General features: G+C 28.8%; 1 protein-coding gene and 1 long non-coding RNA gene across 18 annotated transcripts in view; one reads left to right on the top strand and one right to left on the bottom strand.

The window, feature by feature from the left end:
* The first annotated feature begins 469 nt into the window (after window positions 1-469).
* LOC126839487 (uncharacterized) overlaps window positions 470-19,547 on the top strand; it is a 49,759-nt gene continuing 30,681 nt past the window's right edge. For 2 of the 17 annotated variants that reach the window (XM_050574823.1, XM_050574807.1), the window contains exons 1-4: window positions 474-852; window positions 2,491-2,557; window positions 2,987-3,016; window positions 3,118-3,144. In XM_050574823.1, the coding sequence (XP_050430780.1) occupies window positions 2,497-2,557; window positions 2,987-3,016; window positions 3,118-3,144 (118 nt within the window). In that variant the 5' untranslated portion in view covers window positions 474-852; window positions 2,491-2,496. Of the gene's footprint in view, window positions 853-1,956; window positions 2,045-2,490; window positions 2,558-2,986; window positions 3,017-3,117; window positions 3,145-3,442; window positions 3,494-4,127; window positions 4,158-4,260; window positions 4,300-4,533; window positions 4,582-4,764; window positions 4,795-5,060; window positions 5,151-19,547 lie in introns of those variants that run through there. The other 15 variants (XM_050574826.1, XM_050574818.1, XM_050574816.1 and 12 more) reach the window with 14 other exon arrangements.
* On the bottom strand, window positions 16,722-18,407 carry LOC126839491 (uncharacterized). Its single transcript, XR_007685895.1, has 2 exons — window positions 17,992-18,407; window positions 16,722-16,929 (listed from the first exon to the last, which is right to left on the bottom strand). It is a non-coding gene; the product is annotated as an uncharacterized LOC126839491 (long non-coding RNA).

Genomic DNA, 19,547 nt, shown 5'->3' with positions numbered 1-19,547 from the left:
GCCTTAAACTCAAATTTTGACAACCCTCAATCAATAAAAAAATATTGATATACCACTTTATAAAATGAATCGTTAGGCATTTGTGTAAACGGAAGATTTTCCTTAAGTTGCAATAGTCTAAATATCTGTTTGAAACCTGCAAATATGTGTCGTTCTTATCCATTAAATGTGTAAATTTGCTTTGAATATATACATAATAATATTTACTGTATTTTATATACTTATATATCGTAAACGATTGTTTGAACAGCTATGACCTATGCGTCATGTATAAAAATTAAAAACTAAGCGTTAAGCAAAAATGAAAAAAAAAACAAAATTTGTTTTTATGATTTACGTCTAGGGCATGATAAAAAGACAGTACAGTGGGGTGGGGGATTAGTGGGAAAGGAGATCTCACAAGTAGTACTTCAAGTACTGAAACTAAAAATTATAAAATAATTTTAAAACAAACGTTTCGATGCGAATCTGTAGACAGTCCACTGACAGTAGTGTAATCAGCGAGGGAGTAAGGAAAGATGTTCAAACTTGCTGTATATAATCAAAATAAAATTTGGTTCCAATAACAAAATGTGTTCAAACAATCGTAGCAAATTCGAATGACGCATTTTCAATAAAACATATTTACGTTTGCACAATATGTGGTATTAAACAAAACATTTGTTCTGCCGCAAACCGTTCAAACATTTCATAATTTGCATAGTTTACCATATTTCGATTTTACATTATAACGTTTAAAATTTAATATAAGTACAATGAAATGACAGAAAGACATCCACAACCGATAAGTTGGAACTTAGTTTAACAACCTATTCAAATTGGTTTGGTTTCGCAAGAGTAAAATAATTTTCAGTAAGTTGGTATTTATTTTTATTTTTCAAGTAATTATTATTACAATAATTTATAAACTAATATTTTATAAAAAATTTTAATAAAAACCAAAGGCTATAAGACATTATACTAATAATTATCAATGGGCCGAACATTTTTCGGGGATAAATTCACATTAAAATATTTATATTTTAATAAAAAATGTTTTTGAAAAGTTGTCTTTCTTTTTTAAAAGTGTTAATACTATTTTTTGAGTTATTCGCTTAAACTAATAAAATCTTTTTTTCTTAATGAAATAATAACCGAGTTCAAAAAAAGGAAATTAATTTTTTTAAAAAAAATTTTGATAATTGTTTTTATTATTATTAGAAAATAATGTAAAAAAAGTCAATAATTATTACTATCAAACCTCAGTATGACATTCACTATAAAAAATGTTTTAATTATTATTACCATAATTTAAAAATTACTGTTTTGATAAAATTATATAATAATAACCAAAGTCCTTATAATAGAGTACTAACAATTATCAATGGACCAAATATTTTTCTGGCAAAATTCAAACTTAAAAAAGAAATGTCTTAATAAATAAATGTTTTATAAGTTACTCGCTTAAACTAATAAAATCTTTTTTTTCTAAAATAAAACAATAACTGGGTCCAAAAAATTTGGTTTAAACAATTTATTTTTAAGTTTGAACAACTTTTTTTTATAGGGTAATATTAAAACGTCACTAGTAAATTGCCCATGTTGTTCTCATTATTTAAGTTAATCTCAATTCCTCGTTAATTTCTTAAACGACATTTTTTCTTTGGTTAATGGTTAAAATTTGAATGTAATAGTTATAAATGTTTACGAAAGGACAATTTTATAGAATATTATTGTATATTCAATATACAAAATAGATATTCGCTATAATTATTGGAACGTCGGAGCTCTACGGTTGTGCAAAACATTAGTTCAAACATTTGAATAGTGGCCCAAACAAACGACATAACCAAACACCTTACAGAGCAGCTGTCATATTGGAACACTTGTTTTAGATAAAAAACTATAAAACTATACAAACATATTGGGAAAACACTTTTATAAAACGTAATTAAGTGTATCGAGAGCATTTGTGTAAGCAGATGATCTTACTTACACATTTGTCGAATGATCCAAGTATCTGTTTGAAATATGAAAACATGAATTGCTGGAATACATACTATGTGTACGTTCTCTATGAATGTATACAAAATAATTTTTCTTAAATTTTTGCATTATTCATTTTATAATATACGATGTGTATTAATTTGTGCGTAACATTTTGTAGAACATATTATCGTAAACGATTATTTAAGGAGCTATGGCTTATGCATCATAAAAAAATTTGAAAATCGACAAAAAAATACTGAATATTATACTTTAAAATGTATAAACATTTTAATATAATATTACATAAAACCAAATATTTATTAATTAATTAATGTTAAGTTATGAGGCTACTGTGTTTTGTAAATGTTGTGTTATAGACTTATTTACATAGAAATTAATTTAGAATTCATAATCATTAAAAGTTTAGTGTTTTTATTAGTCATTAAGGATCATAGTTGTCAAATAAATAAATAATCCATTGGCAACTGTAACTGTAAGATAAATTTATTGTATTTTCTTCAGAAAAAAATGAAACATTTTTGTGTTTTGATGACATTAGTCTTTGGATATGTTTTGGCATTACACGAAGGTACGTATCATGAATTTCTAAAATACTAGAGGTTTAAATAAGTGATAGCAATCCAAAAATACAGATTTTTAAATAAATCCTTTTTAAGCCATTTACTCTTATAGTATGCTGTGTATCTAAGTAAAGTAATAAAAAAACCCGCTTAATTTTGACTATATGGGGCTTTCGGATTTTAAATTACGGATTTTATGATTTTAACAAATCCAAATGCAGAAAGAAAATTTTCTTATTGATGTTGTGTTTTATTTTTACATTTTCATCGCAAATATTTAATATGGGTACGCAGATTTATATTTTATTAATATTTAATAATTGTTTAAAACTCATGCCAGCTTTAAGTAACTAGCACTAGTAGTGAAAATCCCAATTTCCGGATTCAATCAATAGTTAAAATTACCTTTTTTTAATTTTATTTTAACTTCTGTTTAGATAACTTTAGACATTTCGTATACCATACAAGTCAGTATAACCAATAATTATTTATCTGTAAAATATATGTACAATATGTCAATTAAGTTTTACCTATATTTTTACATCTTTTGTTTGCTTTTTAATCATAGACCATATGCTCAATCGTTTAAATGAAGGTAAAATATTTAATACATTTATAAACAATGTATTTTTACGTTTTCTCTGACAATTGAATGTTGATTCAACAAAAAAGATTGAAATGAAAATTCTACTGTTTAAAATGTTTCAAAGGGTTGATTTTTTTGCTCATTTCACCTTTGCTTGTATTTTTTGTTACTTAAAAAGTAATTTAAGGTACATTTTTACAATCGCGTCAATACAATCATTGGAACATTATTTAATAATAAGTTCTAGCACTTTTATTAAATACCTTACTAAATAAATATACACAATTAAAAAACATATTTTTTCTAGAACATTTACGCCATTTAATCACATTTTACATATTGGATGATATGCATATTGGTAAGCATAATAATTGTATAATAACAGCTATATTTAAAGTTATTGAAGTTTCAAGTTTAGGGCAGGAGGAAAAGTGGAGTGTAGTATTATTTTTATCTGCGCCCGTTTTCCAACCACACTTACCCTCCCACCATATCTTTTAAACACTTGTAACTTTAATCGACCAGTCAAAAATGTTTGTTCCATTAAAAATTTAATGGAATTTATGCGTTACCATTTATGTTAAAAAAGTTACTATCACAAAAACTAAGTTGGGAGGATGGTAAAAACAAAAAAAAATATAGTAAAAAATTGAGATCACATTGTAAAAAAACACTGAGTAAAGAAAAAATTATAATTCTTTGTAAACTAAGTGTCATATTGAGTGGTTAACGATAAGTTGATCACCTTTTATATAATTTTATTTTGTAAGATTACCCATGGCAGCCAACGTGTCAATTTTTCTATTATATTGATTTTTGTAAAAATTATTTTTCAAACATAAACCCGGAAATTCTTAGTTGTAAATTTAGCAGACACATCGTTTAATAGTGTTGCTCACTTTTCAAGACATTAAAAGATGCTATTCATATTTACTCAATGACTTATTATGAACAGCCAATCTCGTTTAACGATAAATTTTTATTCATTTCAGAGGCGGTGATTTCGCTTTTGGCCGCGCCAAGTATTAAGACTCAGATAATATAAATTATATTTATTTTTTTAATTTATTTGTAACGAATAAGACCTATTTTTACTTTTAATAATTATATACGTTAATATTTCAGCGTTGGTTTTCAAGGATGGATGTGGGAATTATCCAGATGGTAAATATTTAATGTATAGTCATAAACATAATATTACAGGGTGAATTAAAATTTGTGCTTTTACATTTATATCTGTGTGCGAAATAATTATGAAGTACAGTTGTTTATGTCAAATTATTATTAAATTAAGTTAAAGGTATTAAATATCTATGTAATCATAACAGCAGGAATCAATATTCTTCAATGTTACTGAGCATAAAACACTTTTAAAATTGATTATTTTTTAAATTTCAGATCTGGGAATTAAAGAGCAACATATACTGGACCGTTTAGATTATCATGGTAAAAATGTGATTCGAATAAATTATAAAACCAACAAACGTTAGATTGGTAAAAAACCAGCTAGGTCTCCTGCAATTATTTAGAATTATATACTCTAAGGACAGTCTGTCGCCCATGCCCCTCCCCACATTTTAAACACCTTTTTATAATTGTTAAATTTTAATAAAATGTTATTTATTTCAGCAAATGAAGCACCTGGTGAAGATGATAGAAGTAATATTTACAAATTAACTCAAAATAAACTTTTTTCTATTTTCGTCTACAGCAATGGTTCTGTGTACGATTTATCATTTATAGAGTGAATATATACACACAAAGTGTCGGTCCACGGTTATCTTATAGATCCAAATGCACAATTTGATTAACTATATTGGAAACTAAAATATCTTCTCATCGATACTCAAACTGTCAAAAAATTAAATTAAACATTTCCGAACGTCTCGTCATTATTTACACGTTATTATGTTTTATAATTGCAGTCACGGATTACAAAACATTGGGTGGAATGGGGATAGACAGAAGAAATAGAATTAAGGGATCTGTATTATTTTTACTCCGGTCAATCGAAGGTATGTTTAACCCAGATGGTGACGATAAGTAAAATATTATGATTCAAGCAAAAAAGCGAGCTTCAGTGTGATCAGAATGATGAAACTACATTTGTCTGGTACTAATTGTTAATTTGCTTCAGTACTGAAACCTTGTAAAAAAAATAATAAACACGTCAAATGTCATATTATTGTATGATCTGTATAGGTTAAAAAGATGAAGACTGTGCAGTTTTTCACACTTTGTAATAAAAATATATATTTTTATTCAAATTGGTCACAATGTCGCCCGCCTCCTTGCTTAATTAGTCGTCGTGAACATGACAATATATTACGATGTTACAGCTCTATATAATTTAAAAAATTATGTTTTTAAAGATCTATCCAATCATTTTGATGTTGAGCAGAAATGTCGTTTAGTAGCGTTGTTCGTAAATGTAGAAGATCCAAGCATACTCATATTTCATAGCTATTCCAAACAATTCAAAGGACACGATTACTGTCGTCTTAAACATTATATATCTGACGACAAGAATCAGGTACGGCACACTGAGTACAGAATGTGGGAGGATGGCTACTATGAAGTAATTGACCATCGTACAAAAGGGCGCAAACTCACCCCTAAACCCGGACATAAGATTGGCTGCGTAATTTCTTAAAGAGACCTTGCAGATATACACATTTCTTAAAATTTCTTTAATATGCTATATACAATTCACATAATAAATTATCTTGGAACCATTTAAAATAAGTGTTATTTTTGTTGTGTTCGAATATCAGAGTACAGTTGAAGAGACTCTGCATTATGATAATACATGACGTATAGTATATAGTACATGATAACTTCACAACTTAAACAAAAAAAAGGAATTATTTTTATTTGAAGTGGTCATATACTGTCACTCGCCTTCTTGATTACTCCGTTGCTGAGTACAAGGACTTACTACGTTAGTTTATAAGATATGGTAGTAATAGTTATTTAAACAGTATAAAAAAAAACGTATAGTGAATATGTTACTCAAGTTTGTTAGTAAAACTTAGCGAAAAAGAGTATAAGCATTTTTTTTTACATCGTTTAGCTTTGTAGAAACCTGAGTTATTCAATGACTCCTTTTACCTATTTATCATCTGTTTTATATCCACCTCAACTACTAAAGATCATAGGCCAATAACCTAGTTTTTGAAGCCTGATAAATTCAATATCTTATACCTGCAAGCTTTAATAGCGTGCCTATTACTGATTCAGAGCTAGCATATCCAAAATTGGCACAAAAAACGAGTTTAGAAATTGGATAATTGCAAGTCACATTATTACAGATGTATTTTTTTTTGTCTCAAGTCATGGTAACTTTTTTTCCATTAGACCGATTCGCTACTCAAGTAGCATCTCATAGATCGAAAATCATAAGTGATTGATACATCGCGAAAAACGGTCAGATCCAGAATATTGGTTAGGCATGCTTCTATACTCACATCGCCTCGAATTCAAATTTCGGCCAACGATGGTACTATCAAGCAGGCAAATTTAAACGTTCAAAAACATTAATAATAAAACAAGATATTATGACCAAAAAACGACTTATTTAAAATAAAAAAAATGTTTGACTGTTAAAATTGTATTTGTAAAACACCTTGAAAAATATTCGATGACAACAGTTGTTTGTCTTATGATTACACATGATCAAACGACACGAAATGTACCTTCGGTTTTTGTACAGATAATTTAACAACAATTAAAAATTATTCGAAAAAAGAAAAACCAGAAGAAATTGAAAACTATTTCTGGGAGTTATTATCAACAATAGTAATGATAATATCAATAAATTTATACATGAACATGTTTTATCTATAAAAAATAAATTTGGTATTATTTAGTTGTAACAGCTTGTTAGAAAATCCCCGTTAATTTCTTAAACGACTTTTGTAAATAAAAATACTCTCTGGTTAATGGTTAAAAATTAAATTTATCTATTACACATGTTTCCAAATTTTATTTAAAAAATTGAAATTGTATAAAATGTTCAAACGTGTTTTATGCGTACATTTTAGCTTCGATGCAAAGCGAGAAGGTATTGGTTTTACTCTGATGTGGGCTTTTTTTTTCGCTGTATACACTGTAACTTTTTTAATACTAGACCAATTCCTTCGAATAGCAACTCTATAAATCACAAATTTTGTCTAGTTTGTACTTTGGGGGGGTAAAAGTTGAAAAAGTTTAAGTCTTCACAGACGAAAGTTGAAAAAACAAAAAAAAAACCGTACGAGTTTTTAAGTTAGAACTTTTACTGGCTATAGTATCGAGAAAAAGAGTCGGATCGAGTTGAAATGTATAAGAAATATTTATTTGGTATGCCCGCGCACGTCAGTTTTGTCAAATTCAAAATATACCCATTTCCCGCCCCCTAGGGGGGGTAAAAGTTTTTTTGTTTTTCGGGGTTTTTAGCCGTAATTTTAAAACTTTTGGGTTGAAAATTTGCCAGTAGTTGGAACTCATATGTATCCGTAACATATTAAACGGGAAAAAAATTCGGCACTACAGTTTTTTTTTAATTGCCGGGAAACTGTGTTTTCGCAGATTGCGTATATTTTAACAAAAACACCTAAAATCTTTAAAAAAAATTGATCAAATCATTAAAACAATTTTATTTATATCTATGCAGAATGATACTATTAGGTTTTGTGCTCAAGTACCACTTTTGACTTAAAGTTTACACAAAGTTCATTTTTTTTTTTTTTTTAACTAAAAACCCAGTGTACCAGATGTGAGAAACGAACAGACACTAAAAACTATCAGTTGGTAACGTCTATCCGTGTTAGATTAGGTTAGGGCCCAATGAACGGTATCATAATATTGTGTTTATTACATGATATCACAGGCGACTAAATCGTGTGACTGATTATAGTAGACACTCGATTTATTGGGAAAAAAACCTGTCCGTGTACTTATTAAGACACTTAATGATTCTGATACGACAAAACCACTGTCGTTATCTCGTTATTTTATAGCCTGCGTTATATAACCTTACCGAAGGTTAACTATGAGTATTTAATGTCCAACTACCTGCAAATAATGAAGAGGACTGTTGTTTTTTGGATTCAGATTAAGTGTTGGTTTTTATGCAGTATACCGCCTCAAAATGTTTTTTTTATTACACAATTTTTTTAAAGGAAAACTAATGTTTTGTATATTGTTATACTGTTATTCATTTAAAGAGATTCACGCTTGATTGTTTAAATTGTCTAATATTAGATAATCTGCTTCGTGCTAATTTTATTTTTTTAGTTTATCAACTTGTAGCTCTAATTTTGTGAAAAATATTTCATTATTTTATTACTATGTACTATTACTATTAAGATAAATTTTAATAATAATTAAGTCATAAATGATAATACTTTATTTTATGACTAGATCAAATCTCGTGAACATTTAACATCATGATACTGCTCCTATGCTATTATTAAAAAAACACAATTTTTAAAATCTCCATAAAAGGTTATTGTTAAATAACAGGCAACAGCCGACTGCTAGTGGCTATACACGTTAGTAATATTTAACTAATAAGTAATAAATGTAGGTAAAATTTATTGTTTTCTCCATCACAGTACCAGTATACGATTTATTTTAATTTAAATGTAAGAAAATCGATTTTTCTTTAGAAAATAACAAGAAATTAATATACAGGATGAGGCAGTAAAACGGCGATTTTCTAATGTATTTAAATGGTAAAACCCGTTTCACTATCCCACCCTTTACATTTTAAGGATCTATGAAAAGGTTTTTTTAGTTGCATTTTATTTTGTACATTGTCAATCTAGTAAAATAGAAGTATAATATAGCTTTGAAATAATATAATCTGTGAAGTATAAATAGTTTGTGTGAGATTGCTTTAATGGAAGTATATAATACATAAATATTAATTTTATTGAGAATAAGCGATTATAATTTAAACTATGGAGTACAAACGATTGAAACATGAATCGTCGACCGTTCCAACAAAATATAACAAGACATTGTATATGTGTTATTTGGTCCACTAAGTTTTTGCAAAAAAAAAAAAACCAGTACAGTGGGGTCGGGGCATAGTGGGGACGGAGCATAGTTGGGTCGGGGCATATTGGGGACGGGGAGGTCACAGGTTTACAGGAATTTTTAAATCTGAAAGTGATAAAATCACTTTCGAAAAAACGCTTCGATGCAAATCGGTAGTTAGTATTTTCAAGCCAGTACAGTCCAAACCAAGCACAGTATAAACCAGCAAAGTTAGAAAGTTTTAAATGAAGGTTCTGTATTTACAAATGAGCATCAAAGCGTTAATTTGAAAGTGATTTTATCAGAGAGGAGTACTACAATAGAGTATTGGCATAATGTAATCAAAGCAATGAGGAAACGGAGAGGTCACAGGTCTACAAGAATTATTATAAATCAAAGTGATAAAATTGAATAAAATCGCTTAATTGAATTAAATGCGTGGGCACTTCTAGACAGATCAACTGAATGTTTGAACGTCCTCTAAGGTTACTGAGGTCAACTTGTTTCTATGTGTGTATTAAAATACAGCCATGACTCTGGAGAAACCTACATATAAAATGGCCGGCCGGCTAGTCATTCGAATCAAATACAATTATTAACTGTAAAGTCGTTTCTTACACCGTTCTGTCACCATGAATTCTTCTAAGTACGCGGTTTAGGTATGTTTTTTGGTTTTGGCGTTCGCTGTCATCGGCGTGAACGCTTATTGCAACCCGGAAGATTGTTGGGCTCTATGCCGTAGCCAGTATGGTGGGCCACTCACAGAAATTTGAGGAGTATGCGAATCTTCGAACAACGACTATTGTCGGTGTTATGGTAAATTGAAAGATGTATCAGTCTTAATTCCTAACGCTGGTGAGCTCAAATTCAATTGAAAAATGGTAAGTAATAAAAAACGATAATTATTTATTCCAAAAAGAGCGCATTGATCCTGTTTTTCTATTTTGTTATAATAAATTTGATTACCATATGTAAGTTTAGGATGTTGATGGCTTAGCATATTTTTTTTTAACAATAGTTTTTTAAACAAAGCTATTGATTTATTGGCAATTATTTTTTTTTATCATTTCTTAAATTTGTTTTACGCAAATGGACTTTAATATCAGAATTTGTTTCATCATCAAATCTATCCTATTATCTATTGCGAATTAAAAATCCATTTCAAATGTATTGAAAATTTGCGTGTTCGGTTGAGGTAAATAAGTACAAAACCAAAAGCTTTTAGTTTTTTCGATCTTTGTAGTGGTACACTTTAACATTAATTAAATGCGTAGGCATTTGTCAGCACTCCGAGACAGATAAACCGACTGTTTGCACTTGTGGGTTACTGAGGTCAACTTGATTCTATGTGTGTATTAAAATATATCCATGACTCAGGAGAAACCTACATAATATAAATAGGCGTAGGTACGGCCGAATAAGTCATTCGAAGCAAATACAAGTATTTATATTGTAAAGTCGTTTCTCACACCGTTCCGTCGCCATGAATTCTAAGTACGCGGTTTTGGTTTGTTTTTTGGTTTTCGCGTTCGCTTTCAACGGCGTGAATGCTTATTGTAACCCGGATGATTGTTGGGGTCTATGCCGTAGCCAGTACAGTGGGTCGTACTCAGAAATTCGAGGAGTATGCGAATCTTCGAACAATGACTATTGTCGGTGTTATGGTAAATTCTTTAATCCAGTAATCCTAATGCCTGTGAATCCCGAGAAAAAGCTCAATTGAAAAATGGTAAGTATTAAAAAACGCTATTTATTTATTTCAAAAAGTGCACTACGATCCTATATATATTTTGTTATATTGGATTTGATTACCCATATGTAAACCTCGCATGTTGATGATGGCTTTGCATATTTTTTCTACTGTTTTATCGTCATTATTCTTTTAAATTTGAAAACACCATCAAAATAATTATAATTCAATGTTATACTGATAAATAAAATACCTTTTTAAATAATTACCCTAAGTAAAATGTTATTTAAATTATGTCAAGTCAGCTAAAATGTTTATCTGACTTCAATAAAAGTATTCAATTGAATATTTTGACATTTCAACACGTTGGCCACAATGAGGGTAGTCAAGTTCTCTCACCGCTCAAGCTTTTGTGTACTAGTTACTTAATTATTTATAATAAAAAAAAAAATATTTTACTAAAAATACTTTATTTCGAACGTTTATTATTTATCCATCAACATCAACAAAGCAGTCATTAACATCCGAGCTTTAACTATATGCTTATTATACAAATTTTTTAACAGTACAAATTGGATAATTTTCTAATAAAAAAAAAAATTGGGTTTGGACCTTTTGCGATTTTTTTTTTGTGGCAAAAACTAACTTTTCACTGGGCTTTAAAAAAAATGCTATTTTATTTACCGTATTAAAATAATAAATACTCATTGGAAGAAAATAATTTATACATATCTATATATATTGTTAATTTGGATTTGAGTACCATAAGTAAACTTCGGATGTTGATGACTTTTAAAGAGTAGGTTAGGTTAGATATGCAACAAAACAATTTAAATATATCTATTTTTTTTATTAATTTTAAAAATTGTTAATTATTATACTATAAGGTTATTGTATCTCTTTGGATACAGCTATAAATAAAAGGAAAAGGTTAAAGTAATGCGCTATCAAATTTTGAAACTTGTAAACATGATCATTTCATTAACTGTTTAAATAAGGAATAACTTAATGACTGCGACCGTAACTAAGCAACAATTAATTGGGTTTAAGTTAATTGTTGATCGTAAATAGTTTATTAATGTAGTGTACTTAGTATTTAACATATTGTTATAATTAATTTGGTAAATATTTGTACCTCTTTACATATAATTCTGTTAGGTTTGCCCTAAAAATGTCAATAAAATAAAGTTAAATGTTTATAGCCTTATGATAAAAAAATAGTTAACTTTTTGTTTTTATTTAAAAAAAAATTACAGAAATTTCAGTACACCTTCTATAATAACTATTATTAAATAATTTTACCAAATCATGAGTTATTATAACTTTTTTGTCATTTCCACTGGTATTCAAACTACACTATGTGAATTGGAGCATAAAAAATATTAAAATACCGGTTATTTAAAATTGTTCGCAGTAAAAAGTGATTTTTAATATTTTTATTATATGACTCAACTGTACATTGCAATCCACAAGTTTTGCTAAATTATCTATACTATAATTTATATCACAATCACAAAACTTTATTTGAAAGTTTATTTGAAAGCGATTTTATTCAATTTTATCACTTTTATTTATAATAATTCTTGTAGACCTGTGACCTCTCCGTTTCCTCATTGCTTTGATTACATTATGCCAATACTCTACTGTACTAGTCCTCTCGGATAAAATCGCTTTCAAATAAACGCTTTGATGCTCATTTGTAAATACAGAACCTTCATTTAAAACTTTCTAACTTTGCTGGTTTATACTGTGCTTGGTTTGGACTGTACTGGCTTGAAAATACTAACTACCGATTTGCATCGAAGCGTTTTTTCGAAAGTGATTTTATCACTTTCAGATTTAAAAATTCCTGTAAACCTGTGACCTCCCCATCCCCAATATGCCCCGACCCAAATATGCTCCGTCCCCACTATGCACCGACCCCACTGTACTGGTTTTTTTTTTAGTTTAACCCATTCAGTCTCCAGACATGTAACAATGTGTACGACTTTTTTTAATATTATTTTTGTGATAATACTTATACATGTGATAACGATTTAACTTAATAGACAAGGTGGATTGAAAAGGTGTAAACACTTTCATCCGCCCGCCTAAGAGGAAGCGATTGAAAATATTACATCAGTATAAAACGTCGCTAGGTGCGCTTCCTACCCCATAGAAGAGATAAAATGTTATTATTTAAATGGAAGCAAACGGGAAATTAATTAAAATTTCTTGAATTGTGAAACATTTTTCCGTTAAACGTTGATGCAACTAATATAATATAAGTAAACCCATGCATTATTGTATACCATAATTTGTTTTGTTATTAATAAATAATAGGACATGTGAAACTCTAAGGTAAATAAAGTAGGATTTATGTTGATAAATTAAATGATTTTTACATAGAAACTCGTTATTAAATTAATTATTTCAATATATATATATAAAATATATTTTATAATTATCTAGAATTTTTAACGTCTTTTACATTCAGAAAACAAATATATTTTGCTTTCAACAGCGTGAACGCTTATTGCAACCCGGATGATTGTTGGGCTCTATGCCGTAGCCAGTACGGTGCGGCGTACTAAGGAACTCGAGGAGTATTTCAAAATTCGTGGTTTGAAATTCGATTTAAAACTAACACTAAGCATATACAGGATGATCATTTTATCGTCAATCACTCAATATCTCATAGGTTTTAATAAGAAATTTATTTTTTTTTAATATGATAGATCTAATGATGATGATGAAACAAATTCTGATTTTAAAGGCCATTTGCGTAAAACGGATTTAAGAAATGAAAAAAAAAAATTGCTAATAAATCAATAGCTTTGTTCAAACAACTATTGCACGCAAATATAAGAAGTATGAAGTTAAAAAAAAAATTGATTAAATTAATTCGGAATACTTACTAAAAGTTATTCTTTTTATGTCGTGTTTAGAGTTTTGTAAAAAGTAACCGATATGTGACGTTTATTATTGCACTCCTTTGCCCAAAACATTGTTTATTTTTATACGTATGGTTATAACAAAAGTTTTTAAATCCTTTGAAATACTGATAAAAAAAAACTAACAAACTATAAAATATTATAATATGTATTTATTGTGTGTATAAATAATGAATCTAGTCCAATGTGGTCTAGCCTGAATATCTGCGTGCACACACACACACACACATCATAACAATATTATAATAATATTAAAACTCGTTACGCCATAATTACTTTATTCGTTCCTAAACTTTTACTCAAAATACAAAATTTTTTTTTGTAGTTAAACGTCTTTAGGCACACAAACATTTGGGAGAGTAAAACATCCCTCCTTAAAATATTAGTCACCTCGTACTAAAATAATGTAAAATAATTGTACATTTTAGTCAGCCAACCAATTCCTACTTAAATTTGTTTGTAAATTATCATGTATAATTTAAATCACTGTTTTTTTATTACAATATCGTCGATCGACAAACATAATATTGTAAAAATAATTGTGATTAACCAATTACGGAAATCACGCATAAGTTATTAATTATTTATGAATATTGTGCTCTTCTGTTGATTATACAGCAAACGTTCATAACTATTCGTGAGCAATAATTTTAACCGATTAAATCTTAAATACTCTAGTTTGATTGTTTACACACTCGTTGAATATAATAATCTGTCCTTAGTAAATAAAAAAAGATTAAAACATATTACATTTTCAGTAAAATTTCAAATTTATTGTGAAAGTCTATATTTGTTATCTACACATAACTTTATGTAGTTACCTCCAATTTATAACACATTAAAGATAACTAAATAGTATAACAAAAGAATTACTACTTTCCAATGTTTTGAAATTGTGACATTATTTTTGAAGTTTTCTCGTTGAACTGACGAAGATGTTTAATACGATGTCTTGAGCTAGAAAATACAAAAGAAAAAAAACGGTAAGTATAATTTTAACATGGCAAATCACATTACATGCGAGAATGACTCGACATAACTACATCAATTTAAAATGTAAATCAATACAAATTCACTAAAAAAATTACTATAAGTCGTAAAAAAAATCTTATACCCGTTGTGGGAGCATTAATATATAGATGGTTTTGATAACAACCTATACCGTATGTTGTGTGCGCAGTTAGGTACATCATACACATTTTACACATAAATTAAAAAGGTGTAAAAAATAAATAATTAAATATTTAATAAATTGGTGTTGACGTAGGCTTGTATCTATGTATTTATTGTGTGTACAGTTAACCAGTCAAGTCTGAATTTCTGCGTGCACACACACACACACACACACACGAAGACTTCATAATAATATTAAAACTCGTTACGACATAATTTCTTCATTCGTTACTGAACTTTTACTCAAAATATTGATTAAATAAATTTTTTTTAGTTGACAATCTTTAGGCACACAACCATACATAAATTATACCAATATAATCCAGCTTAAAATATTAAGCGAAAAACAATTAATTAGTTATATACAATCATTAGTTCCGAGTAACATTATCCACTTACAAACATTTTATATTTATTATAAATTATATATACATATATTTTTTATAATTTTAGTAAACTTGATATTAACGATTGTTTGTTTTTATTTAATAATCTACAAGTCTTATATTGTTAATGTTATAATTTAGATAATGAACTCATCGTCCCCTATCACAAGCTAGATGGCATTTTGTCTCATAACTATCATATTTTCTTAAAATGTATGTTATTGACAAGCATACAGTCATTAATAATATTATGTATAAGGACTAGAAGTATCGATTAAGTACATAGGTTACTCAATCTGCTGATTTACCGTTCATTATCTGTAAATTTGTAATTACAACAAATATATAATATATTTTGTACATTTTAGTCAGCACCCAATTCTCACTTAAATTTTTTCTGTTACTAAAACAACTTTTTTTTGTTATAACAACGTCGATCGTCTAAAATAATATTGTAAAAATAATCGCTTGTCCTATTACGGAAATCACACCGGTCACATGAAATTATTTAACTAAACATATATTGTGCAAAATACAGATTATACTATTTTTTAGTTAAACGATTGAGGTCATTCTAATTCGGGTAATCTTATTGCCAAAACATAGTACTGTTTTATAAAAAATGTAATATCAATTAAATTGCTGACAACACACAGACGTGGCCATAAAAACCGTATTATTATTGTTTCTCGGTGTAAACAAACGACGTGCTAACATAAACAATTTTTTTAATTATGTAAGCCGATTACGCGTTACGGGATAATTTGTTTTTATCGATTGCTCGCATTATCAGCTTTAAATTAATTTATTTTGTATGTAGGTACTTACACGGGACGACTATTATAGAAACGATTGTTTTCTTATATTAACTATATTTTATAATCTGTATAAAAACAAACCAAACAGCAGCTTGTTATCTATTCAATTATTTGGCATAGCTGTATAGTTTCACAAAATTTACCGCAGCTCCCATATAGCTACATCACTTACAGTAGGTAATTAAATTAAGATTGTAAGGCGCTGTAAACATATTTTATATTGACTTTTGTAATCTAATATTGATACGGAAAACGTATATTAAACATCCAGTCAATCTGACAAATGGACCAACAATACACTGAATTACCTTAAATATACTTTATCATACATCACTTTACATATATCATACACTTCATTAACTTTTTTAATCGAAAATAATGTACTTAACATTGTTATTGAGTTATTAATTATTTATGAATATTGTGCTCTTCTGTTGATTATACAGCAAACGTGAATAATCTTGACCGCTTAAATCCTAAATACTCTATTTTGACAATTTACACACGTGTTGACTGAAATGATTTATTCTTAGTGAATAAAAATAGATTAAAACACATTACATTTTCAGGAAAATTTCAAATTTATTGTAAAAATCATTATTTATTATCTACACATAATAATATTTAGTTGCCTTTAATGTATAACACATAAAAGCTAACATAAATAGCATTACAAAAAGTGTTACTACTTTGCAATGTTTTGAAATTGTGACATTATTTTTGAAGTTTTCTCGTTGAACTGACGACGATGTTTAATACGATGTCTTGAGCTAGAAAATACAAAAGAAAAAAACGGTAAGCGTAATTTAAACAAGGCAAATCACATTACATACGAGAAAGGCTTGACATAACCACATCAGTCTAAAATTAAAACTATTTCTGTACCATTAAAAACATAAAGTTTGGTAATTTTGTTTTAAATTTTAGTACAGGTAATTCAACAAAAATTGTGAATTACAACAATTATTATAACATTGTGTATATACTAAGTACACTATATTAATAAATTATTTACGATCATGAATTAAATTAAACTCAAGTAATTAATGCATAATTACGGTCGTAATAATTAAATAAAAAAAAAGTTAATTAAACGATTCACTTCACAAGTTTTAAAAGTTGATAGCGCAATACGTTTTCCTTTTTTTTATAGCTGTATCCAAAATGACAAAATGCTCTAATAGTAAAATACTTTTTAATTTTTTAAACTAATTTTTTTGTTTCAATGAGTATTTATTATTTTAACACGGTAAATAAAATAGCAATTTTTTTAAAGCCCAGTAAAAATTTAGATTTTGCAACAAAGAAAAATCGCATAAGATTTGTTGATGTTGATGGATAAAAAATTAACGTTCAAAATAAAGCATTTTTAGTCTTAGATTTTTTTTTTGTATTGTCAATGCTTAATTATCTATTGACATAGTACACAAAGAGAGAGACTTAAAAAAATTGGCAGGATACACAAAAGATTGAGCGGCGAGAGAACTTGACTACCCTCAATGTGGCCAACGTATTGAAATGTCAAAATATACAATTAAATACTTTTATTGAAGTCGGCTAAACATTTTAGCTGACTTGGCATAATTATAATAACATTTTACTTAAGATAATTATTTAAAAAGGTATTTTATGTATCAGTATCACATTGAATTATAATTATTTTGATGGTGTTTTCAAATTTAAAAGAACAGTGACGATTAAACAGTAGAAAAAATATGCAAAGCCTTCAACATGCGAGGTTTACATATGGGTAATCAAATCCAATATAACAAAATATATATAGGATCGTAGCGCACTTGTTGGAATAAATAAATAGCGTTTTTCTTTCTTACCATTTTTCAATTGATCTGTCGCTCGGGACCTATAGGTATGTAAGTTGGTGGAAGCTTGATTATACCATAACACCGACAATAGTCATTGTTCGAAGATTCGCATACTCCTCGAGTGTCTGCGTACGTCCCACCGTACTGGCCACGGCATAGACCCCAACAATCATCCGGGTTGCAAGAAGCGTTCACGCCGTTGAAAGCGAACGCGAAAACCAAAAAACAAACCAAAACCGCGTACTTAGAATTCATGGCGACGGAACGGTGTGAGAAACGACTTTACAATATTAATACTTGTATTTGCTTCGAATGACTTGCCGGCCGAACCCACGCCCATTTATATTGCGCAGGTTTCTGCCGAGTCATGGATAATATACTCATAGAAACAAGGTGACCTCAGTAACCGTATAGGACGTGCAATCAGTCGGTTTATCTCTCCAAGAGTACGGACAAATGCCCACGCATTTAATTAACGATGGAGTGTATAATTCATATTAATTGATGTATGTAAAGAATGTATATTATTTTATTTTTCATATATTACTGAGGCGTAATCAGTAGGACGCAGTGACCTTAAAGGTTAATTGAATACGCAAATTTTTAAAACTTTATATTTGAATTTTTAATTTGTGATAGATAATGCGAGTTCTATCGATGATGATGGATGAAATAAAATCTGATTTTAATGTCCACTTAGGTCAAACGGATTATTTAGAGTTGATAAAAGAAACCTAATGTTTTAAGTATTTCGTTTTCAACCCTTTTGCGAGTTTGCTAATAAATCAATATCTCTGCTTAAACAATTATTGCACGCAAATGAAAAAATGTATGAAGTTTAAAAACAAACTGATTGAGTTAATTCGGAATACTTACTAAAAATTTATCTTTTTAGGTCGTGTTTAGAATTTTGTGAATAGTAGCCAATAGTTGACGATTATTATTCTACTCTTTTGCCCAAAACATTGTCTATTATATACGTACGGTTATAACAAAATATTTTAAATCCTCTGAAATACTTATAAAAAATAACTATCAAAATTTCACTATAGGGACACAATTTTTATATGTTTAGACTATACGGTTTAATTTAATATGTAACATACAAACAGTGTGTTCAAGCGTTATCAAGCCGGGCACCGTCCCACCACCACCGACTGCACCGACCACCACCGCACCATATCACTTACTATCCGTTTTTTGTTGTTGTTTACCGCATCGTACCGACCGCACCGTTAACCGCACGCGTAAAAGAAACTTTACACCGTTTTTCGTTATTTGTTGTTGTTTTTTAATTATTAATTACATATCAACCGCCTGCTGTGATGAGCTCGTGTACTTGTGCGACGTTCGAAGAATTAGTCTTGTTCTCGTAAAGTAATCAACAGTTTGCGGGCTTTCACCACCGTTCAGACGACCGTACCGTCTTGCAATACCACCACTACCGACCGTCACCGTTCTCGTATTTTCAAGTTGTAAATATTTGCTTATTGTATAGTTTTAGTTTTAAGTCCTTAGTAATTGTTGTTGTAGTGCGCTGGCCAGCCGGTAAGACATTTGTATAC

Source organism: Adelges cooleyi, unplaced genomic scaffold (assembly GCF_023614345.1).
Source record: "Adelges cooleyi isolate 19-005CV unplaced genomic scaffold, UGA_ACOO_1.1 ACOO_flye_CR_arks_rails_tigmint_CR_PRNA_306, whole genome shotgun sequence".
Lineage (NCBI taxonomy): Eukaryota > Metazoa > Arthropoda > Insecta > Hemiptera > Adelgidae > Adelges > Adelges cooleyi.
The sequence above is the reverse complement of the archived record's forward strand: the minus strand, read 5'-3'. Positions and strand labels throughout refer to the sequence as shown.